General features: G+C 50.4%; 2 protein-coding genes across 4 annotated transcripts in view; one reads left to right on the top strand and one right to left on the bottom strand.

The window, feature by feature from the left end:
- Positions 1-19,688, bottom strand: part of COL4A2 (collagen type IV alpha 2 chain) — a 170,189-nt gene extending 150,501 nt beyond the window's left edge. Inside the window, exons 1-3 of one of the 3 annotated variants that reach the window (XM_038570040.1) lie at positions 19,579-19,688; positions 18,478-18,564; positions 18,321-18,375 (exon numbers count right to left, since the gene is read on the bottom strand). In XM_038570040.1, the coding sequence (XP_038425968.1) occupies positions 18,321-18,375; positions 18,478-18,521 (99 nt within the window). In that variant the 5' untranslated portion in view covers positions 18,522-18,564; positions 19,579-19,688. Of the gene's footprint in view, positions 1-18,320; positions 18,376-18,477; positions 18,565-18,845; positions 18,903-19,084; positions 19,209-19,578 lie in introns of those variants that run through there. The other 2 variants (XM_038570039.1, XM_038570041.1) reach the window with 2 other exon arrangements.
- The window catches only part of COL4A1 (collagen type IV alpha 1 chain), a 140,911-nt gene continuing 137,374 nt past the window's right edge, over positions 19,303-22,839 (top strand). Inside the window, 1 exon segment of the mRNA XM_038570042.1 lies at positions 19,303-19,422. Within this exon segment, the coding sequence (XP_038425970.1) occupies positions 19,339-19,422 (84 nt within the window). The 5' untranslated portion in view covers positions 19,303-19,338.

Raw genomic sequence — 22,839 nt, 5'->3', positions numbered from 1 at the left:
TAATATGGGGCTTGAACTCACAAACCTGAGATCAAGACCTGAGCTGAGATCCAGAGTCAGACTCTTAGCCAACTGAGCCATCCAGGTGCCCCTGGAAACTATTCATAGTAACTGAAGACTCCTTCTGGCCCGTAGTTTATTGAAGATGAAATCATAATGATTTGTATAGATTAAGGAGGTTGATAGTACACGATTTATACTTTATAGCTCTCTTTATCATCCAACAATCACTTAAAATACTGACTGTTCCACACAGAAAATTTCAGGAAAATATTCTAAAGATCTATTTAGACTTCACTAAGTCTCTGGGAAGTTAATCATGTTGTGTATGTGACCAAGTCACAATTTTGTTTTATTTATTTATTATTTATAATTTTATTTATTTATTCATGAGAGACACAGAGAATGGCAGAGAAATAGGCAGAGGGAGAAGCAGTCTCTCTACGGGGAACCCAATGTGGGACTCCGATCCCAGGACCCCGAGATGACCTGAGCTGAAGGCAAATGCTCAACCAATAAGCCACCCAGGCATCCCCACAATTTTGTTTTACAGAGTAATTTAAAAAAGATGATAGCCATGCACTAAAGCTTCACATGAAACAAGGGCCTTAACTAACCCTGAAATCAAAATTAGCGGGGTGTGGGTCCCCGCAGGAGCCACTTCTCGGTGGGGCAAGTTTCAGTGCTTTGGTGACCCCTCTAAAGCGACATGTCTCTCCGAGCAGCATTAGCTGCAAGCTAGACTTCCCTGTTTTCCATCCAACACCCCAACACCAGCTCTCCAGTGTGAAAAGACACATAAAAATCACCCAGAGCATTAAAGGGGTCACTCTGAAGCACTCTCAATTCCTTGTCTTTTAGTGACAATAATTGCACATAAAAGGCAGGCTCAAATGGACCTCAAGAGGGATGTGCCAGGCCAGGGCCAGGTGGCCGGGTGGCAGTGTGACATGGCAGTTGTTTCTGGTTGGAATTCACTGTGGTCAGCGATGTGGGGAGAAGCCTATCTTGGATCGGTGCTGCGCCCCGGGGTGGGTGCGGCTCTGAGCAGGGCAGCAGGCCAGTCAGTGGACAGAAGTGAACTGCCCAAGCACCGCAGCTGGGGAGGCCATGGTGTGGGCCGCCAGGATCCCCCTGACTGCCCCCCACAGAGGTGGCTGAAACGGGATCCTGTGGGTGAGGGCCACCAAGGCCGGGAGAGCAGCACATGTGGACTGGGGGGACAGGCCAGGGGCGTCTGAGCTGAGATGCTACGAGGTGTCAGGTGCATGCAGCTGCAGACTTCTGAGGGCGGGGGCAGCATACACCGCACAGTGATTCACTGTGAAGCCAAGTTTATTATTCCTCCATGGTCAAGATTCCTCGGTCACAAACTGGTCAAGTTTTCCAATTGCTTAGGAGCTGCCATCTGTGCCTGTGAGTTTCGTGGGTTTCTGAGCAGGAACTCAGCATTCAAGCTAGGACAATGTTATCCTCATGTTGCCATTCACAGGCTGACAAACAGGAGGAGAGGAGGAACCAGGAGCCCAATGAACACCACCAGGCCGACCTGACACAGTAAGAATCACCAACGAGGCAGTGGGAGTGTCCAGGCCCAAGGAAGAGTCTGAGTCTGGCATATGCCGCCCTCTCTGTGTACCCTCCGTCTTGAGAGCCACAGGCGCCCAAGGAAGGGCCCGTGCACACCCAGCTCAGTGCAGACCCCAACGACCATCGGGGACACTTCCTGTGGCCTATGGTTCCTCAAAGGAAGGGACACAGAAAACCTTCTGGAACTTCAGGCCAGGGCTCCGTGACCCAAAGATGCAGAGGGGCTGGGGTGGGGGGTGGGCTGTCACCAGGGGGCGATGCAGGGAGGGGACAGGATCAGGACTGTGAGGTCACAGGTCCTCACCTTGGGTGACAGGCAGCTATAACCCAAGTTAGAAGCAAATAGTCTGGGGATCCTGGGTGGCTCAGTGGTTGAGTGTCTGCCTTTAGCTCAGGTCGTGATCCTGGGGTCCTGGGATCGAGTCCCACATTAGGCTTCCTGCAGGGAGCCTGCTTCTCCCTCTCCCTATGTCTCTGCCTCTCTCTCTGTGTCTCCCATGAATAAATACATAATTAAAAAAAAAAGTAGCAAATGATCTCAGATGAAGTTTGGGGACAGACGCCCACATGCATACCAAGTATGGGTTCTGTGCCTTCAAGGGGAGGGGGGGACAGGCATGCCAGGATGGTGATAAGGACGCGCCACATGGCTGCCTTGCCTTAGTCATCATCCCAAGCGTTCTCTACCTCGAGTTGCTAATCTTCCCCAAACGATTTCCCCTGCAGACATTTCCGTGAAATATCTGCCTACTTAATCTTTGCTTTTCTCTTGAATATGTGGTTGTCTTATATGGAATTTTACAAAGGACTCTGTTTCAGGGATGCTCTAATGAGAGACAGCCAAACACAAGAGTGACCATCGCTGGGGAAAGTCAAGTGTCACTGCACAAGAAGCAGAGCTGCCTTTAACAACCTAGAAAGATAGCAGGGGTGGGATGTGGCTGGGGCCCTGTGTTTTTGGCTTCATTTCAAAAGGAAACAGGCTTCGTGTAAGCTCTCCATGAAGTGGGAGTGTTGTTTTCTGTTTCCAACAGCTGTCACTAAACAGCCCTTCAGGAACATGTGGGGTTCTGGTCCAAACGTACACCTTTAGTTAAAGTCTCCAACGAGGGCCCAGGCTGGCAGGACTCACAAGACCCGCTTTTCTGGAGATGGGTGTGTTTTCACCAAATGGGCCACGATGCCCCTTTTATGTCCTCTCCCCCAAGGGGCTGTTTCTGAGATGCTTAGGGGCAGACTTGCTCCCCAGCAGAGTATGACTGCAGGTGCTCTGGGCCCATGGGTCAAAAGATAAAATGCTCTGCAAAGACAGAAATTCCCTAATCTTTCTGGAGGACAGCAGATGGGAATGATTTTTCTCAAATCCATGACTTTCCAAACTTGCCTACGCAAGCGAGTGAGCATAGCATATTTCTTGTAACATTTCAGAAGTTGGGTACCCATCGCGGATAGGCAAGCCCTCACTATATATCCTAGTGCTCATCAGGAAGCCATTATTCAAAGGAGAGGCAGAATCACATCTTCCAGGACTTGTCACCTAAGCTGTGGTCCTGGGACCAGCTGGGAGGGGGTTAGAAGCATGGGGTCTCAGGTCCCCCCAACCTGCTGGGTCTGAATATGCCGGATCAAGTTCAGAGTCTGCACAAGGGACCCTGGGCCGGCTCTTCAGGTCCAGTCAGGATGGAGGAGCTAGGTCCCATGTGCTCTCTGGTACACCTGGTGCAGCAGCATCATCCCTGCTGGACTCCTCGTCGGGAATCAGCATTTATAGGAGACGGTAACCATGCAGGCAAGACCCCTTCCCCTCAGCTACCTCACTATCACGGGCCCAGTAGGGAGAGACTCTTGACTTAGGCTGGTAAGCAGATGGCTTTGAATGATTGGCCCCTGACTGTTCCATTGGACTATGTGGTTTGGTCACTGGTCCACTTTCTGCATTCTTACCCTCGATGGATCATGAAGCCAAGTTTCTGGAAGCACAAAGGAGGCCACTGGCCGACCTCTTCTGCCCTGAAGAACAAGTTCACCTCGGCCCACAGACTGCGCATTGGCTGCATGCCTGACTTCCCTTTGGGTCTGAAGCTCAAGAAAAGAAACACCATGCCATGGAGCAGGCTGGCACTCTGTTTTGCAGTGGAAGCATATTTTTCATTAGTTTGACTCTGCAGATAAGCCAACGTCTGTCCACCCCAGTAGCTTTTTATACAGTGATTTGAATCCAGTGAAGCCAACGAGAGAGGAACTCCCTGTCATTCGACTGCAGCTGCCTATTTCTGAGGGATGTGCCTTTGGCACTGAACATAATAATTTGTGCCTTGATTCTGAACAAAAAGTTCCCCAAACACGTAGTGTCCGTTCTGACCAGGACTCCTGTCTCTCCCACTTTCTTCCGCCTGTCTGTCCTTGGGCCAGAGCCCAGCCACCATGCTCAACCCTGCCCTGGGCAGGAGAGAGTCAGCATGCCCATGACCTGGGCCCTGCCCTCATGGAGCTCATGGGGCCATGCCCAGGTTCAAGGAGGAAGAGGAAGCCCTCTTTCCTTTAGGATGTCCTTAGAGCACCTCTGTGTGTTCTCCCCTCATGAGCACATCTGTCTCTGGGGCTCCTCCCTCCCACTCAGCTGACCTTCCTGGGGTGGCCAGGATCACGTCGTCAGGCTCCTTTGTTTAGAAATCTTCAGCCTTCCTACAGAATGGTTAAATGCCACATTTATTTGATGAAATCTGCATGCAGGTCTGTGCAGGTCCTGTGTGGGGAGGATGCACATGTGTGCCCTTGGGGAGCCCAAAGTCCACTGCAGTGACCCAAGGTGGATGTAGGTAAGAGGGGTTCAGGCTCACTGTCTCCACTTCCCCTGGGGTCTCCCCCAGCCACCACATTGGGACCCAGCACCACGTGGAGAGAAGGCCTAGGCACCTCCAGTCAGGGAAACCCACAGGCAAGATCTTAGCCTTGGTGGCATCTGATGGGCTGATCACTGGCCCCTGGAGATCACCACTGCTCAGGGCTGCTGGCTGGCAGCTGCTCTGGGGCCTCCTCCCCAGCCCCTGGCTGGCCTTCATCCCCTGTCTGGATAGACTCTACCCCAAGGGCTCAGGAGCCGCACTGGGTCTGCCCTCCAGGCCAGGCCTTACTCATGAGCACCACGCCAGCACATCCATGCTCGTCCCAAAGCAAACTCAGGCCAGGATGCTCCTGGAACCTGCTCTGTCAATGTGTGGTCAACATGTGCCAGAGGGTGAGATACACATCTAGGGAATAGGGGCTTCCAGGGAGCCAGGTAGGCCATGTGGGAAGACCACGTCTGGGAAATGGAGGTGCCAGAGCCCCGTGGCCAACTGGCCCACTTGCCCCTTTGTTTTGAGCTGTGAGTCACTTCCTCTGAACCAACATCAACTGCTGGATCCTTGTCAACCACGAGAACACAACTGAACATTAAAAGAGTAAGTTAAAGGGTCCTGGAGTCTTATTCAGCCTCAAACTGGAGGGACGTCCTGACACAGGCTACACTGCGGATGAATCGCGAAGACATTTTGCTGAGCGAGCTAAGCCCGACTCAGAAGGATAGATGTCATGGGATCACACTCACAGGAGGTCCCTGAAACAGGCAAACTAAACTCACAGGAGGTCACCAGGGGCTAAGGGAGGGAGATAAGGGGTTACTACTGTTTGATGGGGACAGAGCTCTGCTTTGGGAAGGTGAGAAGTTCTGGATCCCAGGAACGTGCTGAATGCCCCAGACTGTACCACTTGAAAATGGCTAAGATGGTAAATCTTAGGTTCTGTGTATTTTATCACAGCTAACACAATAAAGAGTGTGAAAAAATCAACACAGGTTTGTACTGTCCATATCAGAGATCTAAGGTGATGTTTTTTTTTTTTTTTTTAAGGTGATGTTAATAAGGTTGTTTTCAAATGGTTAGTTTGCAAACACTGTATGTTTGTAACTTATGTGATGGGTGAATCGATTGTCAAGATCTTATTTTTTATTTCAGGAAATTTACCTAATTTTTAATATATGAAATGCTTAGAAAGGATAAAGATCAAACATAATTTTTTAAATGTGAAGAATTAAGAAAAACATCTTGTGAAGTCTGCTTTTTTTTTTCCTATGTTTATTCTTACGGACTTTAGTTAATTAAACCCAATGAGGAAGAAAAACCACTACAAAGGCAGAAATGTTCCCTGAATAAACACTCTTTTGTCCTTAACTCAAGAACGAGAAGAAGAAAAATTTTGTTAAAGGTAAAGAGTTTAAGAGGCACCTTTAAACATGGGTGAAATATACATATAGATTCATTTAAATAAATATATTTTCCTTTGAGACATTGCTCTGGCTTTGGTCTCTTGTTTTTCTATAAATAGAAGCAGATGGCTCCAGGTTAGATTTTGTTTTAGGAAAACCAAACTTTCCAGTTATGTGAAATATCAGTGTTGTCCACCCACTCTCTGTTCTAGAACCTCTAGAGAGGAGTTAATACTGTTCTTATCTGCTTTTACATCTTAGGTAAGGAATTTCTGGATTTAAGAAAAGCCAGGAGTGAGCCTGACTAATCTTACATCCTCCTGTCTGTAGTAAAATGAATCATTTATTCCTGGTACATTGAATTCCAATCAGGTGAGAGACAGATAACAAACTACCCCAGCTGGAGAGTGAAGAAATCACCCCCAAATTACAGCTCAGATGAAGCGTGACTTGCACCTGTCAGGCGGTGGACAGAGCTGTGCCTCACACTGGGTGGGCTGTCCTCAGGATGGAGGTTGCCTTCAGCTGGTGGGGAGCCAGTGGGGAGCCTGTGGGGAGCCCAGGATGGGAGGACCAGAACCTCCTGTGAGCACAGCAGATTGTCTTGGTCTTAAAGGGGAAAATCAGTCTCTGCATGGGCCCTGAAATGCCCTTATTGTCTTCTTAGGGCCTTGTGTAAATTGCACTGTCTCCAGGGATGGGATCTAGCATTCTGGAACATTCCCCAGTCCAGGTGGACAAGTGCTGCTTAATCCAGAAGGGGACACTTGAAGGTCTGGCCCCCACCCAGAGAAGCTCATTTGGAGTGTGGAAGCTGTACATGTTCCCTCAGGGACCCTAATGCCCTGCCAGGCCCAGGTCCCTGCTTTCACAGGAAAAACAGAGGCCAATTGTGCATGCAAATAACTGATGCCACTCTGAACCAAGTTGAGATCTAGAAGAGCAGAGGGTCTTGGTGGAGAAATTTTGGAACAGAGATGAAAAAGTAAATTAGAATCTCTAAAGATAAAATTTACTTTTTTTATTTCTCCCTGATGGGACACTACTGATGTGAATTGGGAGAGGAAAATTTTTGTCTCTTATCTCCTGGCAAGAGCAATTCAATGAAAAGTAGAGTAGTCTGCTGCCACCGTTAGCAGTACTATACCACTGGCACTACTACTGCCACTAGTACTGCTATTACCACTGGTACCGCTGCAACAAGTACTACTACCACCACAAGTACTATTGTGACTAGTACTAGGAGAGACAGGGAGACAAGCACTCAGAACAGGGGCCAGGCATGTGAAGGATGACAGTGGCTTGTTCTGTGCATACCTTCTACCCTGCGCAGGCAGCCAAAGCCCAGTGCCTTGGGCGAGGTATCATTTTAATCAAGAGTGGATCTGACCACTACATGCATCATGCCTATAACTGGGCTGCTATGGTTCCTCCCAGAATCATCGGGGAGGATATGAGGACTGTGTTCTCCTTCAAAGCTCCAGGAAATGCTTCATTCACATCATGCCTTACAGGCGTGTTTAACATGATGTTGGGAACCGGACCCATTACCAGCAGGAAATGTCAGCATTTACAAGCCTTCATTTTAAACAGGAATGACTTTTGGTACAATTGTCATTTTTGTTTGAACTTTGCAGCTTTTAAGAGATTCAATTAAAACAAACGTGTTTACTCTTCTGCAATTTAACAACAGCCAAGGCTGGCAGCTGAAGACTCATGGTAGCATGTGACCCAACGAGGAACATTTATTTTTCCAACCTCTGGCAACTTGGTGTTGGTTAGCACACACAGAAACTGATGTCTACACGTATTGGCCTAAGATCGGCAAATCATTGCAGACTCTCTGCTGTTAACACTCCTTGTTTTGCAACGGGAAGGGGAGGCTGGACCATAAAAGCTGGTGACTAAGACGAAGGAAATCCTGTCTGAACTAAGATTGTCTTGGTGGGAGCTGGGGGAGCCTTGTAACCTGGTAGGAATCAGCAGGAAGCGAAGGTGGTTTTGAGATAGGAAGGAGAGGATCTCAGCGGCATCTGGCGCTACATTGTAACTTGCACGGTTGTTACAGTTGGGAGATGACCAAGTAAGGAAGAAAGGGAAGGGGGTGGTTTTCCTCCCTGGAATTCCCAACTGGAACCTTTCACCCACCGGTCTTCCTCACCTGGGCCCAAGGAGGAAACAGGTTGGTCTGTGTGTCTTGCCCATCCTGACCATGGAGCCACGGCCGACCCCGAGGACCGCCAAGGCCCTGCTCAGGTACGGCAGGGGGATCTTTCTGCTCTTTTAGGAATGAGATTCTATCCTCAGATTCTACTGTGCATTTTCTATGCCGCTTTGCCAAACCAAAAATCTGTGGAGTTTTCTCGCTTTGTTAAATTATACGTCGGTCTCAGAAGTATTTGAACAAAATGTTCTTTGTAAATCTTCCCATTTGTTCTGGAAATAATTTAGTGACCTAACTTTAATTAAAATTTAAATTCTTTTCTTTGTGGACATTTCTCCGACACAACAAAATGGAAACAACTGGCCAAAGACATTGGGAAGATGCCCCAATGCTCTGTCTCTCCCGAGAACTCTGTGGTGTCCACAGCTTAATTCCTGGCCTCACAGGTGCCCCTCTGTGTGCGGAGATGGTGGGGCCCCAGCACGGAGGGCACACACCTCACTCCCCATGATGCCTCCCCTATGCTGTGGCCCCCCTGGCCCGGCTCCCCACAGAGAACGCCCCATTGGGGCAGCTAGTACAGTGACAGCTGTTTTCTCCCCAAATTCTAGGTTACGCTTGAACTTCTCTGTGGCTTCAGGTTTTTAAGTTTTGAGGATGAAAACCCATATTCAATTAAGAAAATCCTAAGACCAAGTAGCCATTGGCTAGCATTTATCAAGCCCTAAAGGCTAAGATTGCTAAGATCTTTATGAGCAATTTCTTCTTTTTTTTTTTCCTGAGCACACTTACGAGGCAAAAGGATTTTTATTCCAGTTCTAGAGCTGCAACTAAAGCTTAAAAGCGAAGTAGCTTATCCAAAGTCATGCAGCCAGGAAGTAGCAAAAGCACATTTCAAACCTGAGACCCCAGCTGGTCTTACTCCGTGAAGACCCATGTCACAGTTCTGTCCTTTCTTCTATGATCTGTAGAACAGAGTGTGGCTCTGAATCTTGAGTGGGGCTCCTACCGGGTTTGCTCATAAGCACGATCGCATGTGCGATCTGATGTACTGTGAAGTGTACTACTAGTCAAAGGAGAGAGGAAATTTGTCTCCCATGGTGAGCTTCTACAGGTTGCTCTCTAAACATGGATGATCCCAGGTGGCATATTCAACTTCAGAAATTCAGTCAGACAGTTGGAAAACTCCAACCCCACACGTGCACTCAGAACACTCCCACCCACTGTTCCTGGCCTGTCTCGCTCTGGGACCCAGACCTGAGCCCCTGGGAGGATTCACATACATAACTATTTCCAGGAGAAGCAAACATGTTCATTCAGTGAAGGACTTTCACATAAACCACCTCACCATGAACTGGCAGCATGGTTACTAGCACTCCTGTTTCACCCACCAAGAAAGAAGGCTCAGAGAGGGGAAGTAACGTCTTCTGGTTGCGGGCCTCAAACCCAGATGCTCCCGCTGTGGGTCAGGCCACAGTTGCCTGCCTGTTGGCATGTGGGACACTCAACACAAAACATCAGAACAGAAGCAAAGCAAGGAAAGCAGACCCCAACAGAAGGGAGTTGGCATCGCCTGGGACAAGTGGGCTCTGTCATCGTCCCACAGCCGTCCATGGGCACTCCTGCACAGCTGCCTTGAGGAAGGCTTCTCACTCCCCAGACCCTTCCAGTAAACCTGACCCCAAGTTAGGACTAACGCTTTTCCAACAGCCTCCTCATCTGCTTGAAATCACTCCGGCTCGCAGGGCCCTCCCCACCTTACAAAGCTGTTGTCCCTACACCTCCACAGCCTGGGATTTCAATCAGGACCTGGAGGAGATTTCCAGGAACTGTCCCTGGATGGGGATCTCCCTGCCCGCTCAGGCCTTCCCGGGTCGTCCTGTGAGGGCCGGGCTGGAGTGCAGCCTGTCTGCTGTGTCTCTCAGGGTCCCCGAGCCACTTGGTCACCTACACACACAGGCAGAGGGGCCGCGGAAGAGAACAGGTATGCCTGACACCCCCATTTTCCACGTGGGCGGCCCTCGTGGAGGAAGGAATCAGGAGCATCTGGGGCCGGGTGTCTATGTGGGGGCACAGGCCAGCTCTATGTCCTGTTTCTGGCTCCTCTTGATGTCTATCTATAATCATCACCATCTATCACCCGTCTGGCTGTTGGCCTGTCTCTACCCACCGTCTATCCACCTGCTTATCTACCTATCTATCCATCTCTCTGTTTCTCTATAATCTATCACCACCTACACCCATAATCCATCCACCAGTCTATCGTCCATCTACATCTTTCTAGCTACCATCTATATCTATCACCCACCCATACTCCACACACATAAATAACATACATATATTTTAGACATAATATACACATGTACATTTTACATACCCCACACTTCACATACTTTGAACATGCGTTCATATTCTATGGCTGGAGATTTGTCAGCCTGGCACAGTGGTTAAGAGCAGAAATTTTGGAATAACCAAGTCCTGGGCTCCACTCCCAACCTCATTCCTTACAGTCTGTAACAAGTGCCCTAACCTGTGCATGCCTCAGTCTGCATGCCTATAGAGTGGGGTGACTGCAGTGCAGTGGGCATTTAGCGGGTAATGTGTGATGGTAGCTTAGCTCTGTTTCCGGTACCAACATGATCTGCAGGCAGGAGCTGTCATGTTTCTCCTCCGGGATACTTTAGCTGTTCCTCGGTGTTCTGGTACTCTAGAAGCACCTTTTGGGGTTACTCTTTCTGATGTAGATTTCAGGAGACTTCACAAGCCCTCCCAGGAGCCTCTCCCTTTTCCCCAGCGTGGAACAATTGCCCACAAATGTGGGTGTGGGGAGGGGTCTGCCCAGAGCGGCCGTGGCGCTGGCTGGTTTCCTGCATCCCTACTTCCCCATAGCACTGTGTTGTTACTGCCTGGCCACTGCTAACCAGCATCTCTCCTGATGGACAGGCTGGAGCCTTGAAGGCATCCCAGGGAGATGTCCTCTGTCCTCGTGCACCCCAGCACTCTGCAAACACAGTCACAGGTCTAAAAGTGCTCGACATGCAGAAAAAACATCTTGTTATGTAATTTCTACCAGGTACCAGAAAATTGGTCTGTGGTGTTCCATAACACACATTCTTCTTCAGTTCCCACGTGGGAGATCACTGAACTGGGCAAAAGCAGCAAAATAGGAATTTTATGGGTGGAGCTGAAACAATTCTTAGGAAAAAATGCAAATCTTTCACAGAGAGATCAACGCTTCCTTTATCATCATGAACGGTTAGCTGTGTCCAGTGGGGGCAGCATTTAATTTGGAAAAAAAAAAAAAAAAAAAACAAAAACCAAAGAAAAACAAAACAAAACAAAAAAACCCAACCCAACAAAAAAAAAAAAACAAGTGAGAAAAGCTACAGTTCAATCTTTTATTACTTGTTCCATGACTGTATTCCTCATCCAAAGGATCTGTTTGAATACTTTCAGCTAACTACATCCTTGCTCACTGCTAGAACAGACACTTTACTGAGGGCTCACTGCATCTCAGGGCCTGGGGCATAGGACCCAGCATCGCACAAATCCCAGAGGGAAGATCAAACATGCCCTCCACTTTGATTTGTGAGACCAGCAATTACATAGAGGATGAGTGAAGACAAATGTTTAATGTCTGTGCATGTTACGGATGATGATTTAAAATCATTAATATCTAATGATAATTTAAAAGTCCCAGCAATATGAGAGGACAGACACTTCAGACTCTTAAATGGGTCTCCGTTCCAAGGGACAGAAGCTCTAGCAGGGCACTGGCCTCTGACATCTGGGCTCTCTGATAGTGAGGGGGCAGGGTGTCCTTCGTGTGCCTGGGGCTGTGGGCTACAGTGAGGACACAGGGTGTGTGAGAAGCTACAGAACAGAACTGGCCAGGGCTAGGGGCCAGAGGCTTCTCTATTCCTGCAGGTGGTGATACAGGCAAATGTGTGAGGTGACAGCCACTGGCCAGCAGCCATCCTTGTTCTTGGCCCTTTCCCTAGCTCATTACTGGAGTGGAGGTTGTGGCCAACTGGAGATGTGGCCCATGGCACTCTAAACTCCACAATGGGGCTATTAGTAATGCAAGGAGCACATAGAGGTGGGGCTCCTGGACCCTGGACATCCAGGTAGAGCCACCTTCCCATCCCTGTTGTTCACGGGGTTTTATAGGTGAGGAGGAAGGGGTGGGCTCTCCTTTTAATGCAGTGCCCGTGGACCTATGGATGCTGGTGTGCCATATTAGTAAGAACTAGGGTGTGAGCAAGCAACATTTAACGTCTGTCTGAAAGCGACACCATCGTGCAAACCTGTCATGCATCACAAAGTCTGCGATGTTTCCTCCCCGGTCAGGCAGTCAAGAAGAGGGAGGCTACTGTAGCTCACCCCTGGACCCCCTAAACAGGCTGAGCTGTGGAAACTCCATCAGGATGCCTTTCCTGCACTGTTTCCATAAAGCACTCCACCCAAGTTAGGAGGACAAAAGCTCCTTCGCCAGGCAGAGGCCACTGCTGCTGTATTTCTAAGCACACAGAAGTGCCCTTTGTTACTTAGTCTATTACAGAAAAGATGGAACCGTATTTCACTCTTGCTGGTCACATCAGCTGTTCACTAGTGTAAGACCCACTGCTTCTCAGCTTTCTCTTACACTCACTCGCCTGGTTTACTGCACACCTAATGGGGCTGGTCAGTGGCTTCTAGGAGCAGGTGTTTGCTTGGAAATAATCTAGATTTGCAGGAAAGCTGCATAGGTAGCGCAGAGGGTCCCTGAACACCCTTCACCCGGAATGATGACTACATCAACCTCATATAACCTCGGTGCATTTCATCAGAACCAGAAATTCACATGAGTACATTAATAAACTATAGACTCTATTAGAATTTTGCCAGTTTTCCCATTAACGTTCTTTCTCTCTTCTAGAATCCAATCCAGGATACCAACCACATTGCACTTAGAGGGGCAGGATTTACAAAAGAACTCAAGACTTCAAGAGGCAGCCTCACTCATGAGGCAGAGAAGCTTCTCACATCCTGAAGATAAAATGCGTACTGCAGCATATTTATTTTTAAGTCACATCCTGTAGCAGCACACATGCTTACCTGGAAAAGTATTTCCATCCCAGTGTCACAATTGGGAAGGGTGGGGGCCAGCTCACCACACAGGGGAGCACCTACAGCGGGTGTGGGTGCCCTGACCACCTGGAGCACCCCAGCACGGATACCATACAACACAACGTTCCACCTTCCCCATGTCCCAGAGTCAAGTGATCTCATACAACACAACATTCCTCCTTCCCCATGTCCCAGAGTCAAGTGATCCCATACAACACAACGTTTCACCTTTCCCCATGTCCTAGAGCCAGGTGATCCCATACAGCACAATATTTCATGTCTCCATGTCCCAGACTTGACCTGGGGTCACACAGCCAGTTAGTAGGGCTTTGTGTAGTCAGTGGCCCCCCAGAGGCCACAAGCCACTGCACAGGCTGCCTGGTTTACCAGCCTAATCAGCCAAGGCCGGGGTTCCAGACTTCACCTATCACCTTGGCAGTAGTGATGACGCCCATCGACCCCAGAAGACACAGCAAGAGGCCAATTCCAGACCTTTCACTAAAGCTCTCAGAGTGAAAGAATAAGATGATCCAAAACTGCCTTCTGTGTCATGAAGGCTCCGTTACATCAAACATAATGTTGAAGGTGTCTCCACACTGCACCTCTGCTTTTCCCTCAAATCGTCTCTGTTATTAAGGGAAGCCAGTCACCCATTCTTAATCCTCTCCCCAGAAAGATAATCCTTTGATTTACTATTTTAGCAAAGTCTTTGTTTTCTATTCTAGAACTTTTCACTTTTTCCCTCTCTCTCTGCCTCCAAATATTCCCAAGGACAGTTCAAGGGCTGTGTCCCCTCTGTCCACCCTCTGCAGCCACATTTAGTTATGTGAGGTTATGAGAAATTCCTCGTGTTATTTACTATGGCCAAGTCATGCTGGCCACCTAGGGAGCTTTCCTGGCCTCCAGAGCTGGACACATGCTTCATGCTTGTTTTTCCATTAACAGAGGAGGAACCCTGTGATGCTTCCCCTCTTGTTAGGGGCCCTAATTGTGAACAATAGGACTAGTGCTCTCAGAAATTGGGGAGAGACATGGTCTCATGGATTCCTTCACAGAGCACGGAGCATCTTAGTACAACACATTCTTCACAACTGATCAATAAGCCAAAAGGAGAAGAGAAAACCTCAGAACAGATTGTCCTTTTTTTGGCTAGGGGGAGGGAAAGGTGTGGCTGCTCGCAGGAGCATTAAGTGAATTAGTGAATTTTTCAGGGCATGGAACCCTGGGAGAGGCCTGGAAATTGCAGCTGATGCTGAAGGCAAAGTAGAGCCCAGCATTTCCTGGGGTACACGGCACCTGCATTCCAGGTCTCCTGGCTGTACCCTAACACCTGTGGGAATCTGGAGTGTGTGGCCAGTCTCCCCTTGAGGTCATGAGGTCAGCCCAGCCCAAAGCGTATTTGATCTCAGAGAATCTTTGTTCTCTGGCATTCTCTTCCTCCCAGAATCACAGCTGACTGGTCTCACAGATCTTCAAGGCTGTTGCCCTATCTCTAGAGATAAACAACAATCCTCTACACAGGCTGCAAAGAGAGCTCTCAAGTCCCCATGGTGGCTCGGCCTCAGGAACCTTCCCTCACACAGGCCCAGTAGACCCTGGTGCGCTCACTCCCTGCCAAGCTCTGGGCTGGGGCCTGTGTGTCCACTCATCCAATAGCCCTGCTCTGAAGGTGCGTGTCCCTACTCACAGGCCCACTGTGGGGTGGGGGTGGGGGGCTGGCCAGGGCGGAGGGGTCTGGTGAGTGCTGGTGCTGTAATACAGCTACTCATTGTGGTCCCTGGGGATCTGCCTTCAGCGTCCTGCATGGTGACCCCTCGGCAACAGGCCTCGTAGGACATGCCATTTGTGTAAGTGCTCAGCGCCCTGGCACTGTACCCAAGGCAGGGTGCCTTCAGGAAGGGCAACTTGCACAGAGCATGCATGTCCATGTTGGGCCCTGACCTCAGGCTGACCAGCAGGGCTTCTGCTCCCTTCTCTCCCTTTGGACATCCGATTATATCACTTCAACCTTGCTCTGGGCTCCTACTCTCCAGAGCAGAGCTGCATGGGAGGAGGAGCCATATTTCCCTTTCTACAATCCAGGGTGCGGGCTTTGCTCTGTTAGTCACGGTCAAGAGCAAAGAGAAAGCAGAACCAGAAGACTCAAAGACTAAAACTCAGCAGCATCCTCACTACTGACTTCCAGTAGTAGTGATCCCCAGTAACTAGCAGGCAGGTGCTGGTTCAAATCCCACATCTGCACTTACAAAGAGAGAGCCTGTGAGCAAGCTGTGTAAACACTGTGTGCCTCTGTTTTCTCATCTGCTAATGGGGGTAACAACAGTTACCCACTCAGGTAGATGTGTTTCCCATGAGGCCTGGATGGCACACAGATTGGCTGATAGGAAATATTCATTGAATGACTGTCTACTTTCTCTTTGAAAGAAAAAAAAGGGGCGCCTGGCTGGCTTAGTTAGTAGAATGAGTGACTCTTGATCTCAGGGTTGTGAGATGAAGCCTTGCATTGGATGTAGAGATTACTTAAAAATAAAGCCTTTAAAAAAATAATTGTCTATGCTGAGTGAGTGACATAAGTTAATCAGAGAAAGACAATTATATGATCTCACTCATATGTGAAATTTAAGAAATGAAACAAAGGATCATAGCAGAAGAGAGGAAAAAATAAAACAAGATAAAATAGGAGAGGTAGAGAAACCATAAGAGACTCTTAATCATAGGAAACAAACTGAGGTTTGTTGGAGGGGAGGGGAGTGAGGAGAGGGGGTACCTGGGTGATGGCATGCATGAAGGAGGGCACATGATGGGATGAGCACTGGGTGTTACAGAAAACTGATGAATCACTGAACTTTACATCTGAAACTAGTAATACATTATACGTTAATTGAGTTTAAAAACCTTTTTTAAAAATTAATTAATTTAAAAAAATAATTGGCTATTCTTTTCGATAACCATTTTCAGCTGCTTCTGCTACAAAGCACTCCAAACCACAGGGAGTAGCCCCCACGCCTTTTTTTTTTTTTTTTTTTTTTTTTTACCTGGCTTGACCTACCTATGGAGAAGAGTCCTTGGGACAAATGGGCAAGGAGACAGGGTTCTTGAGCATGGCAAACATGTAGTGGAGGAGATGAACTTGCCATGAAAAAGACAGATTTCTCAATGGATAGAGTGAAGGATCAAGGAATTATTTCATGAGTAATAGTTACTAAAGCCAGTAATCAATAAAAAGTTAGTAAGTAGAAGATTCATGGTTGAATATAACAAATTGTGTCTCTGTTGAAGAATATATAACCCATGTCTCTAGTAAAATGACTCAAAATGGCAAGTGACTCCAACTGTCTCCCAACTCAATACTCTAATTCAGTGGTTCCCAAACTTTGGCATCTAGTAGAATGCAGACTCCCAGGCTCCACCCCAGAGAATCTGATCATAAGATCTAGATTTGGAGGAAGAAAAAAAGAAAAAGAAGTTCATCTAGATTCAGAGCAGAGATCTGAAGTTTTAACCAGTCTCCCCAGTTGGGCACAAGGCTCCAAGGTGAGCTCTCTGAGAAGCACTGCCAGACCAAAAATGTTCTCGGTCCCGCCCAAGAATCAGAGAGCAGAGACTCAGGTGAGTCTGTAGCTTGGAAGGGGTTTGGGAGGAAGGCACAGAGGTAGGCACCTGCCTCTGTAACACGCAGGTGAATATTCTCTTCCTGTTCTAGGTGCAAATACTGGGATTCAGAATTTGGGAGACCAGGCCAGAGCTCTGTGTGTACCCCAGTCTTCCGCCCACAAGCCCTTTCTAGCAGTTTTAGGATCAGTCCCAGATATAATTCATCAGACTTTCACCATGCCCAGGAATGAAAACACGGTATTACAAAAGTGGTTCTAGGGGCCAAGGGGGCGTGGAGTCAGTGCAACCAGTGCATACACTCTCAGCATGTCGCAGGGCTGTCCTCTCTATCCTCCTCCTTTGGGAGCGTGTGTGCTGCTCTGACTGGGGCCAAGTCCTATATGTTGTGCGTGTGCGTAAGGACCACGAGAGTCAGTGATTACAGTGTGTAGGTGCTATCTTCTTAAATCAGGACATGTGAAAAGGAGTCAGATCTGAGCTTTCTGAAAGCTTTGGCCTGGTCTGTTCTGGTAAAAGTCTATGGATTCCTCTTCTGACTTCCCAGTCTGTGCCAGGAACTGGAGCAGAAGGCAGAAAAGTGAGGCTAAGGGTCCTTTCCAAGCTAGAGTAGCTCTTTTTCAATCACTGCCTTGAAAATCCTTGTTTGTTTCACATGAGGACAGAACAATGAAAATAACAGAATTTCAATCAAACCACAAATGCGGCTTCCCATGGTCCTGTGTTTGCACTCTACCCCCACAGGGAACCTTCAAGAGCCACCTGGGAAATCAGGTACTGGGTTAGAGTGGGGATGGGGGGGGGTGCGGTGGGGGACACCGTGCATTCCTTCCATTTTTGGTCCCAGTTTAAACATCTGTGTCCGAGACTGAAGGGACAGCCAAACCTGTGGCTTGTCAGCCTCCTTATGTCAAGCTCAATGAAAGTGGCTCCAACTATTTAAACACAATTCACGAAATTCTACAGTGCAATCCCAAGCACACAGACAACAGGGCAGAGCAGCCCTGAATGCACCTTAGCACCTTCCACCCTGGCTAAGACTTGGGAGAAAACACAGGGTTTCTGCCATTCTTCACTCACATGGGTTAAAACACAGTACACTGCTGTCTTGGTCTCCTCCTGCTCTGCCCATTCCCCAAAAGCCTCTCATTTAAAAGCACCAGAAAACTCTCTGCCAAGGTTGGAATCTAGACACCCGCTTCCCAGCACCACAGACGTGTTTCTTCTGGGTACCCTGGCCCCTCATCGCCATGTGATTGACAGTCTTCTGTCTAGGAAGCCGGGGTTTCACTCTAGCATAGCAGAGGATGCCACAGGCTATGTTTTAAATTACTGGCTGGGGGGGGGGGGGTGGGGGCGACCACGGCCCGTAACACACAGGTCTCGAGTGGGGGAACCCACGGCAAGGCAAACTTGAGAAGTTCTCTGGGCAAAGCAGCTCTGTCCGAACCTGGACAGGGTCAGGGCTGCACACAGAGGTGAGCTCACACATGCACACTCAGGTGAGCACGCATGCGCTGCCTCCTGGCAAGGCCACTCGGTGTCCCTTCCACTCTCCCCAGCACCAGTCAGAGCCCACGCCCGGGGCCCACGACTCACCGCCAGGACGCTCTGGGCCAGGAGCCCCACTGTCACAGCCCCCAGCAGCAGCCACCTGGGTGAGAGAGAGGAGAGAGCGCCATGAGCCTGGGCCTCGGCCTGAGCTCCGAGGTGCGCGCCGGGCCCCGTCCCCGTCCCCCGCAGGAAGGTCGCTTACCGCCGCAGGGCAGGGCTGTGCGCCGAGCACCGGGGTCGGTCCATGCTCCTGACCCGCCGCTCCGGGCTCCGCGCGGTCCCTCCTCGCCTGCAGGGCGAGGCACAAAGCGGGCTTAGCAGAGGCTGGGGAGGGAGCATCCTCGCCGCGGGCCTCCTTCCGCGAGAGGCGGCCGGGCGGGTGCGCCCCCATCCCCGCAGGGCTGCGCCGGAGCCGCTCGGGGTCCCGGCAGGAGGAGAGGGAGCCCCGCACGTAGGCCCCGCTCTGCGCCCCCCGCCCCGCCCCCCTTGGGCACAGCGCGGCCCCGGCCTGCGCAGGGCGCCCCCGTCCCAGCCTCGGCCCGGGCCCTGCGTCCCCGCGGCCGCCCTCACCTCGGGCCCGGCGTCAGGGGCCGGCGGCTCGCATCCGGCGCTCCGGGAGCCGGCCCGCTGCGCAGCGGCTGCGCCTCGGCCCTCGGGGGCGCCGGTCGGGGGCGGGCGCGGGGGCGCGGGGGCGCGGGGGCGCAGGGGGCGCAGGGGCGCGGGGGCGCGGGGGTGCGGAGCGCGGAGCCCTGGCGTCCCGGCGCGCGGCGGCCACAGTCCCCGGGCCGCGCGCTCCCGCCGCCTCTTACCCGCGCCGCAGGGTCCTCCCCTTTGAGACGCCGCCCGCGCGCCGCGGAGGGGAGGGGGCAGCGCCAACAAATTGGGGAGCTCGCCGGGCCGCGCTCAGGTCTCCGCTGCGAGCGGCCGCGCCCGGGACGGTGCGCAGCGCTCGCGCCCCGGCCCTCCGCCCTCCAGCCGCCAGCCGCGGCCCCCGAGCGCCGGCCGCCGGCCCCCCCGGTCCCCGCCGGCCCCCGCCGGCCCCCGCCGCCCCGGGCGCGCCACCATGGGGCCCCGGCTCGGCGTGTGGCTGCTGCTGCTGCCCGCCGCCCTCCTGCTCCACGAGGAGCGCAGCCGGGCCGCCGCCAAGGTGAGTCCCCAGCCGGCTCCGCTCCCCGGCGTCCCGCCCCGCGCCCCGGGAGCCCCGCGGGCCCCTTTGTCCCCGGACCGAGCCGCCCGCCCGCCCCCGGGGTCGCCCTCCCCGCGCCGCCCCCGGCCCGTGACCCCGGTGGGCTGCGTCCCGCACCCATCAGGGAGCCTCCTTTGTTGTGGGCCGGGTCGGGAGAGGCGGAGACCGTCCCCGGGGCCCTGGGCAAGCGGACCGAGCCGGTGCGCACCGTGCGGCGAGCGTGCCCGGGAGCCTGCGGGACTTGGACTCGCGCCCTCACCTGCCCCGGGCGCCCGGGGGGGGGGGGTGCGGGGTGCGGGGTGCGGGGTGCGGGCGGGGGGGGGCACGCGCGCCCCACGCCGCTGCGAACCCGCTCTCGTGCCGGGGAGTCGCTTTGGACGTGTTCTCCCGTGCTTGGGCGACTGTGCTGGGTGATGCCGAGCAGTGCTGGGCCGTTCGCCTGGAAACAGCTGTATCTGTGCTTTCCCACGACTTTTCTGTGGCCGAAGCACGCTCGAGAGCAGAAGTGGGGCTCTCGTGTAGTGCACTTTCAAAGACTTAACCAAACTCGACTCCTTGCCTTGTGTTAATGCACATTAAAAAAAAAAAATTATAACCACATTATATTTGAGTGTGAAACCAAAATGAAACTCCATCTTATTGTTCTAAGCACAAACTGTTTTCCTAGTTTTCATTTCCTCCGGCTGTGTGCTTGCCCGGAAAGGATCTGGGAGCTGGGCTTGCAGGAGTAAAGGCTTCGAGCTCTGGACCGTCCTTGATGTACTGTTGTTCTTTCTTTTTTTTCCTTCCTCTTAGACAGAATAAAGACCTCGGCTGGTCCCCGGTGTGAAAGCCTTGGAGACAAAACCCCTAGGAAGTGTGGCTTCTAAAGGCATTTTGCATTCTCCCCCCACCCCCGCAAGGTTTAAAAATTACTTTGCTACTTTGCCACATTTCCTACTTATTGTTTTACCGTTTCAGATCCTAATCTTGCTCTTAGGTTTTGTTTGTTTGTTTGTTTTCCCTCCTCTCCTGGAGGAATGATATTCAGACTCCACTGCATATAAAATGTATTAACTGTTACATGCCAGAGTGAGCCAGGAGTATGCACACACATCTCATCCCAGGGCAAGGTTGACTCTTTACTGGCAGCTCCTTCATTGGCTGTTGAAAGGACTAGAGATCACAGCAGCAATTAACTTGAGACAGTTTCTCCCAGCCCTGAGTCCAGCCAAGCACCATACTCAGTTGTTTAAACGCTCTCCAGTAAAGATGACAAAATACTTTCAAAAGAGGAGTCTTTATTTGGGTGTAGAAATAGTGACCAAAAGATTTAGTACTTCCAAGGAGAAGTTGCTAAACTTGATGATGAGAAAATGAGAGAAAGTTCTTCTCTATTTGGAAATACGAACCTCTGTTTGGACTTAGATTTTCTGGTTGATAATACTAGCAAAGCAAAGCTAATTATAAGAACTCGCTTTTCAAACAGCTAGGACTTTAAAGAACAAGCCACATGCTTATGGGGACTGCTCTTGCCTGGGAAGTCAAACTCATTGCTGTTGTTTGGGATTATTTTACTTCCCTTTAATTATTCTCTGAGGCCCAAGCACATTCCTGTCCACTGGCTTGGCTCTAAACCTCAGGGTGTCCTATAGTGTTTTCAGATACCTGGCACATGGGTGACACCCTCTGATCAGTCACCAACTGACTCAGCAGGAGTTATCTTTACACTTTGTTTTTCCTGGCTTAAGTAGAGAGATATGGGTATAACCTATGGATATGCAAGAAAATCCATTTAAATGTAATAATTTATCTAATTTTTTAAATCATTTCACTTTTTATGTCATCAAGAACATTTTTTTTGCTTACCACTTCCCAAAATTACCTGTTTGGAACCAAAAAGTTGAAATAGCTCCAATATTGATCCTAGCAAAATGCATTTTAAAATACATTAAAAATATGTTTGAATGATAAGAGGGATTCTTGGATTACCCTATGCCTTTGAAAGAGAATCTGAATCACAATTCACCTACATGTGTACCTGTCCAAACATCACCTGTGCTGGGCAAGAATAGCGCTTTCCTCCCCCCCCCCCCCCCCCCCACACACACACACAAATGAAAGCCTATTTGATTTTATATTTGACCGTATCTGCCATGGTCATATTGTTCATTTACTAGATGGATTTTCTGAGCCAGTGATTTTTTTCCCCATGCCCAGTCTATTCTGACTCCCTTCCCCAACTTATTGTTTCTGAAGCAAGAAAGGAGGACAAGAGTTCAAGCCTGAGATAGAAGTGTGCTCAGAGTGTTAGGGTTGGGGATGCCCTGTGTTCTGAGTTATGCAGTCAGATTGGAGGGAATTGTCTCTATGGCATGCAGCCTCAGACTCCTCTCTCTCAGTCTGTGTGACCCCCCTGTCAACAGAGGATATCTCAGGATCAGAAGTGTGAACTTGCCTAGAAGTGCGGTGATGCCTGCCCACTGGTATTGGCATGTTCACACCATTACTCACTCTCATGGAGCTCAGTGACCCAGAACCCACGGGAAGTGACATTTAGTTCCCGTGTGAGTATGGACTCTGTTCTGTGGCAAATGTCATTTAAATGAGGAGGTTGGTCTCTCCTCTGGGCCCAGTGACAATGAACATCAGCTCAATATGTCAGGAGTGATACTGGTGAAGATGTAACCCAAACCATTATGTTCCTTATGTATAGAATTGGACCAGAAGGGAAGTACCTCTGATCCCTTGGCAGATCTGTCCCTTCTTCCAGGGGGCCATCCTTTCCTTCCTTTGTTCCACACATGCACCCTGGGCCTTCTTGCATACCCTGCACTCTGCCTGGCCCTGGCCAGGCAACAGTGAATGGGACCCACTCTGCCTCCAGGAAGCTTGCAGTTTGGCAACAAATGCTGAGCCACAGGCAAACAAGGCAAGGTACATCAGGGGCCCTGTGAGCACCTAATCAGCTTTGCGAAACTCAGAGGAACTTCTAGGAGGACATCCACCTCCAAATGTGAGGGGGAAATAGGAACTATGAGCTCAGCGTATTGCTTTCATGAGTAGTTATGGTGCATTGTACTCAGAAGTATGATGAATCTGCCTGTCCTTTCATAGACCTACAGGTCTTTGCATTTAAAAATGACCCTAAGGTTCCCTCCTTTGAGATACCAAGATGCCATGGCTTCTCTTATCAGTCGTGGTAGCTGAACTTTCCCCCCCGCCCCCGAGGCGTAGAGACATTAAGGGACTGGTCTAGGTGACCAGTGGTAAGAAGCACCCAGCTCCCAGCCAGAGCCCTTTCCTGAGGCTGCAGGTACATTGGGATGTTTGGAAGGTTGCCACATGGATGGCTGATTCTATGCTGGAGTGCCTTTAGGAACTGACCCAGAAAACCTA

Source organism: Canis lupus, chromosome 22 (genome assembly GCF_011100685.1).
Source record: "Canis lupus familiaris isolate Mischka breed German Shepherd chromosome 22, alternate assembly UU_Cfam_GSD_1.0, whole genome shotgun sequence".
NCBI lineage: Eukaryota > Metazoa > Chordata > Mammalia > Carnivora > Canidae > Canis > Canis lupus.
Note: the sequence above shows the minus strand (reverse complement) of the source record. Positions and strands in the feature narration are given on the sequence as shown.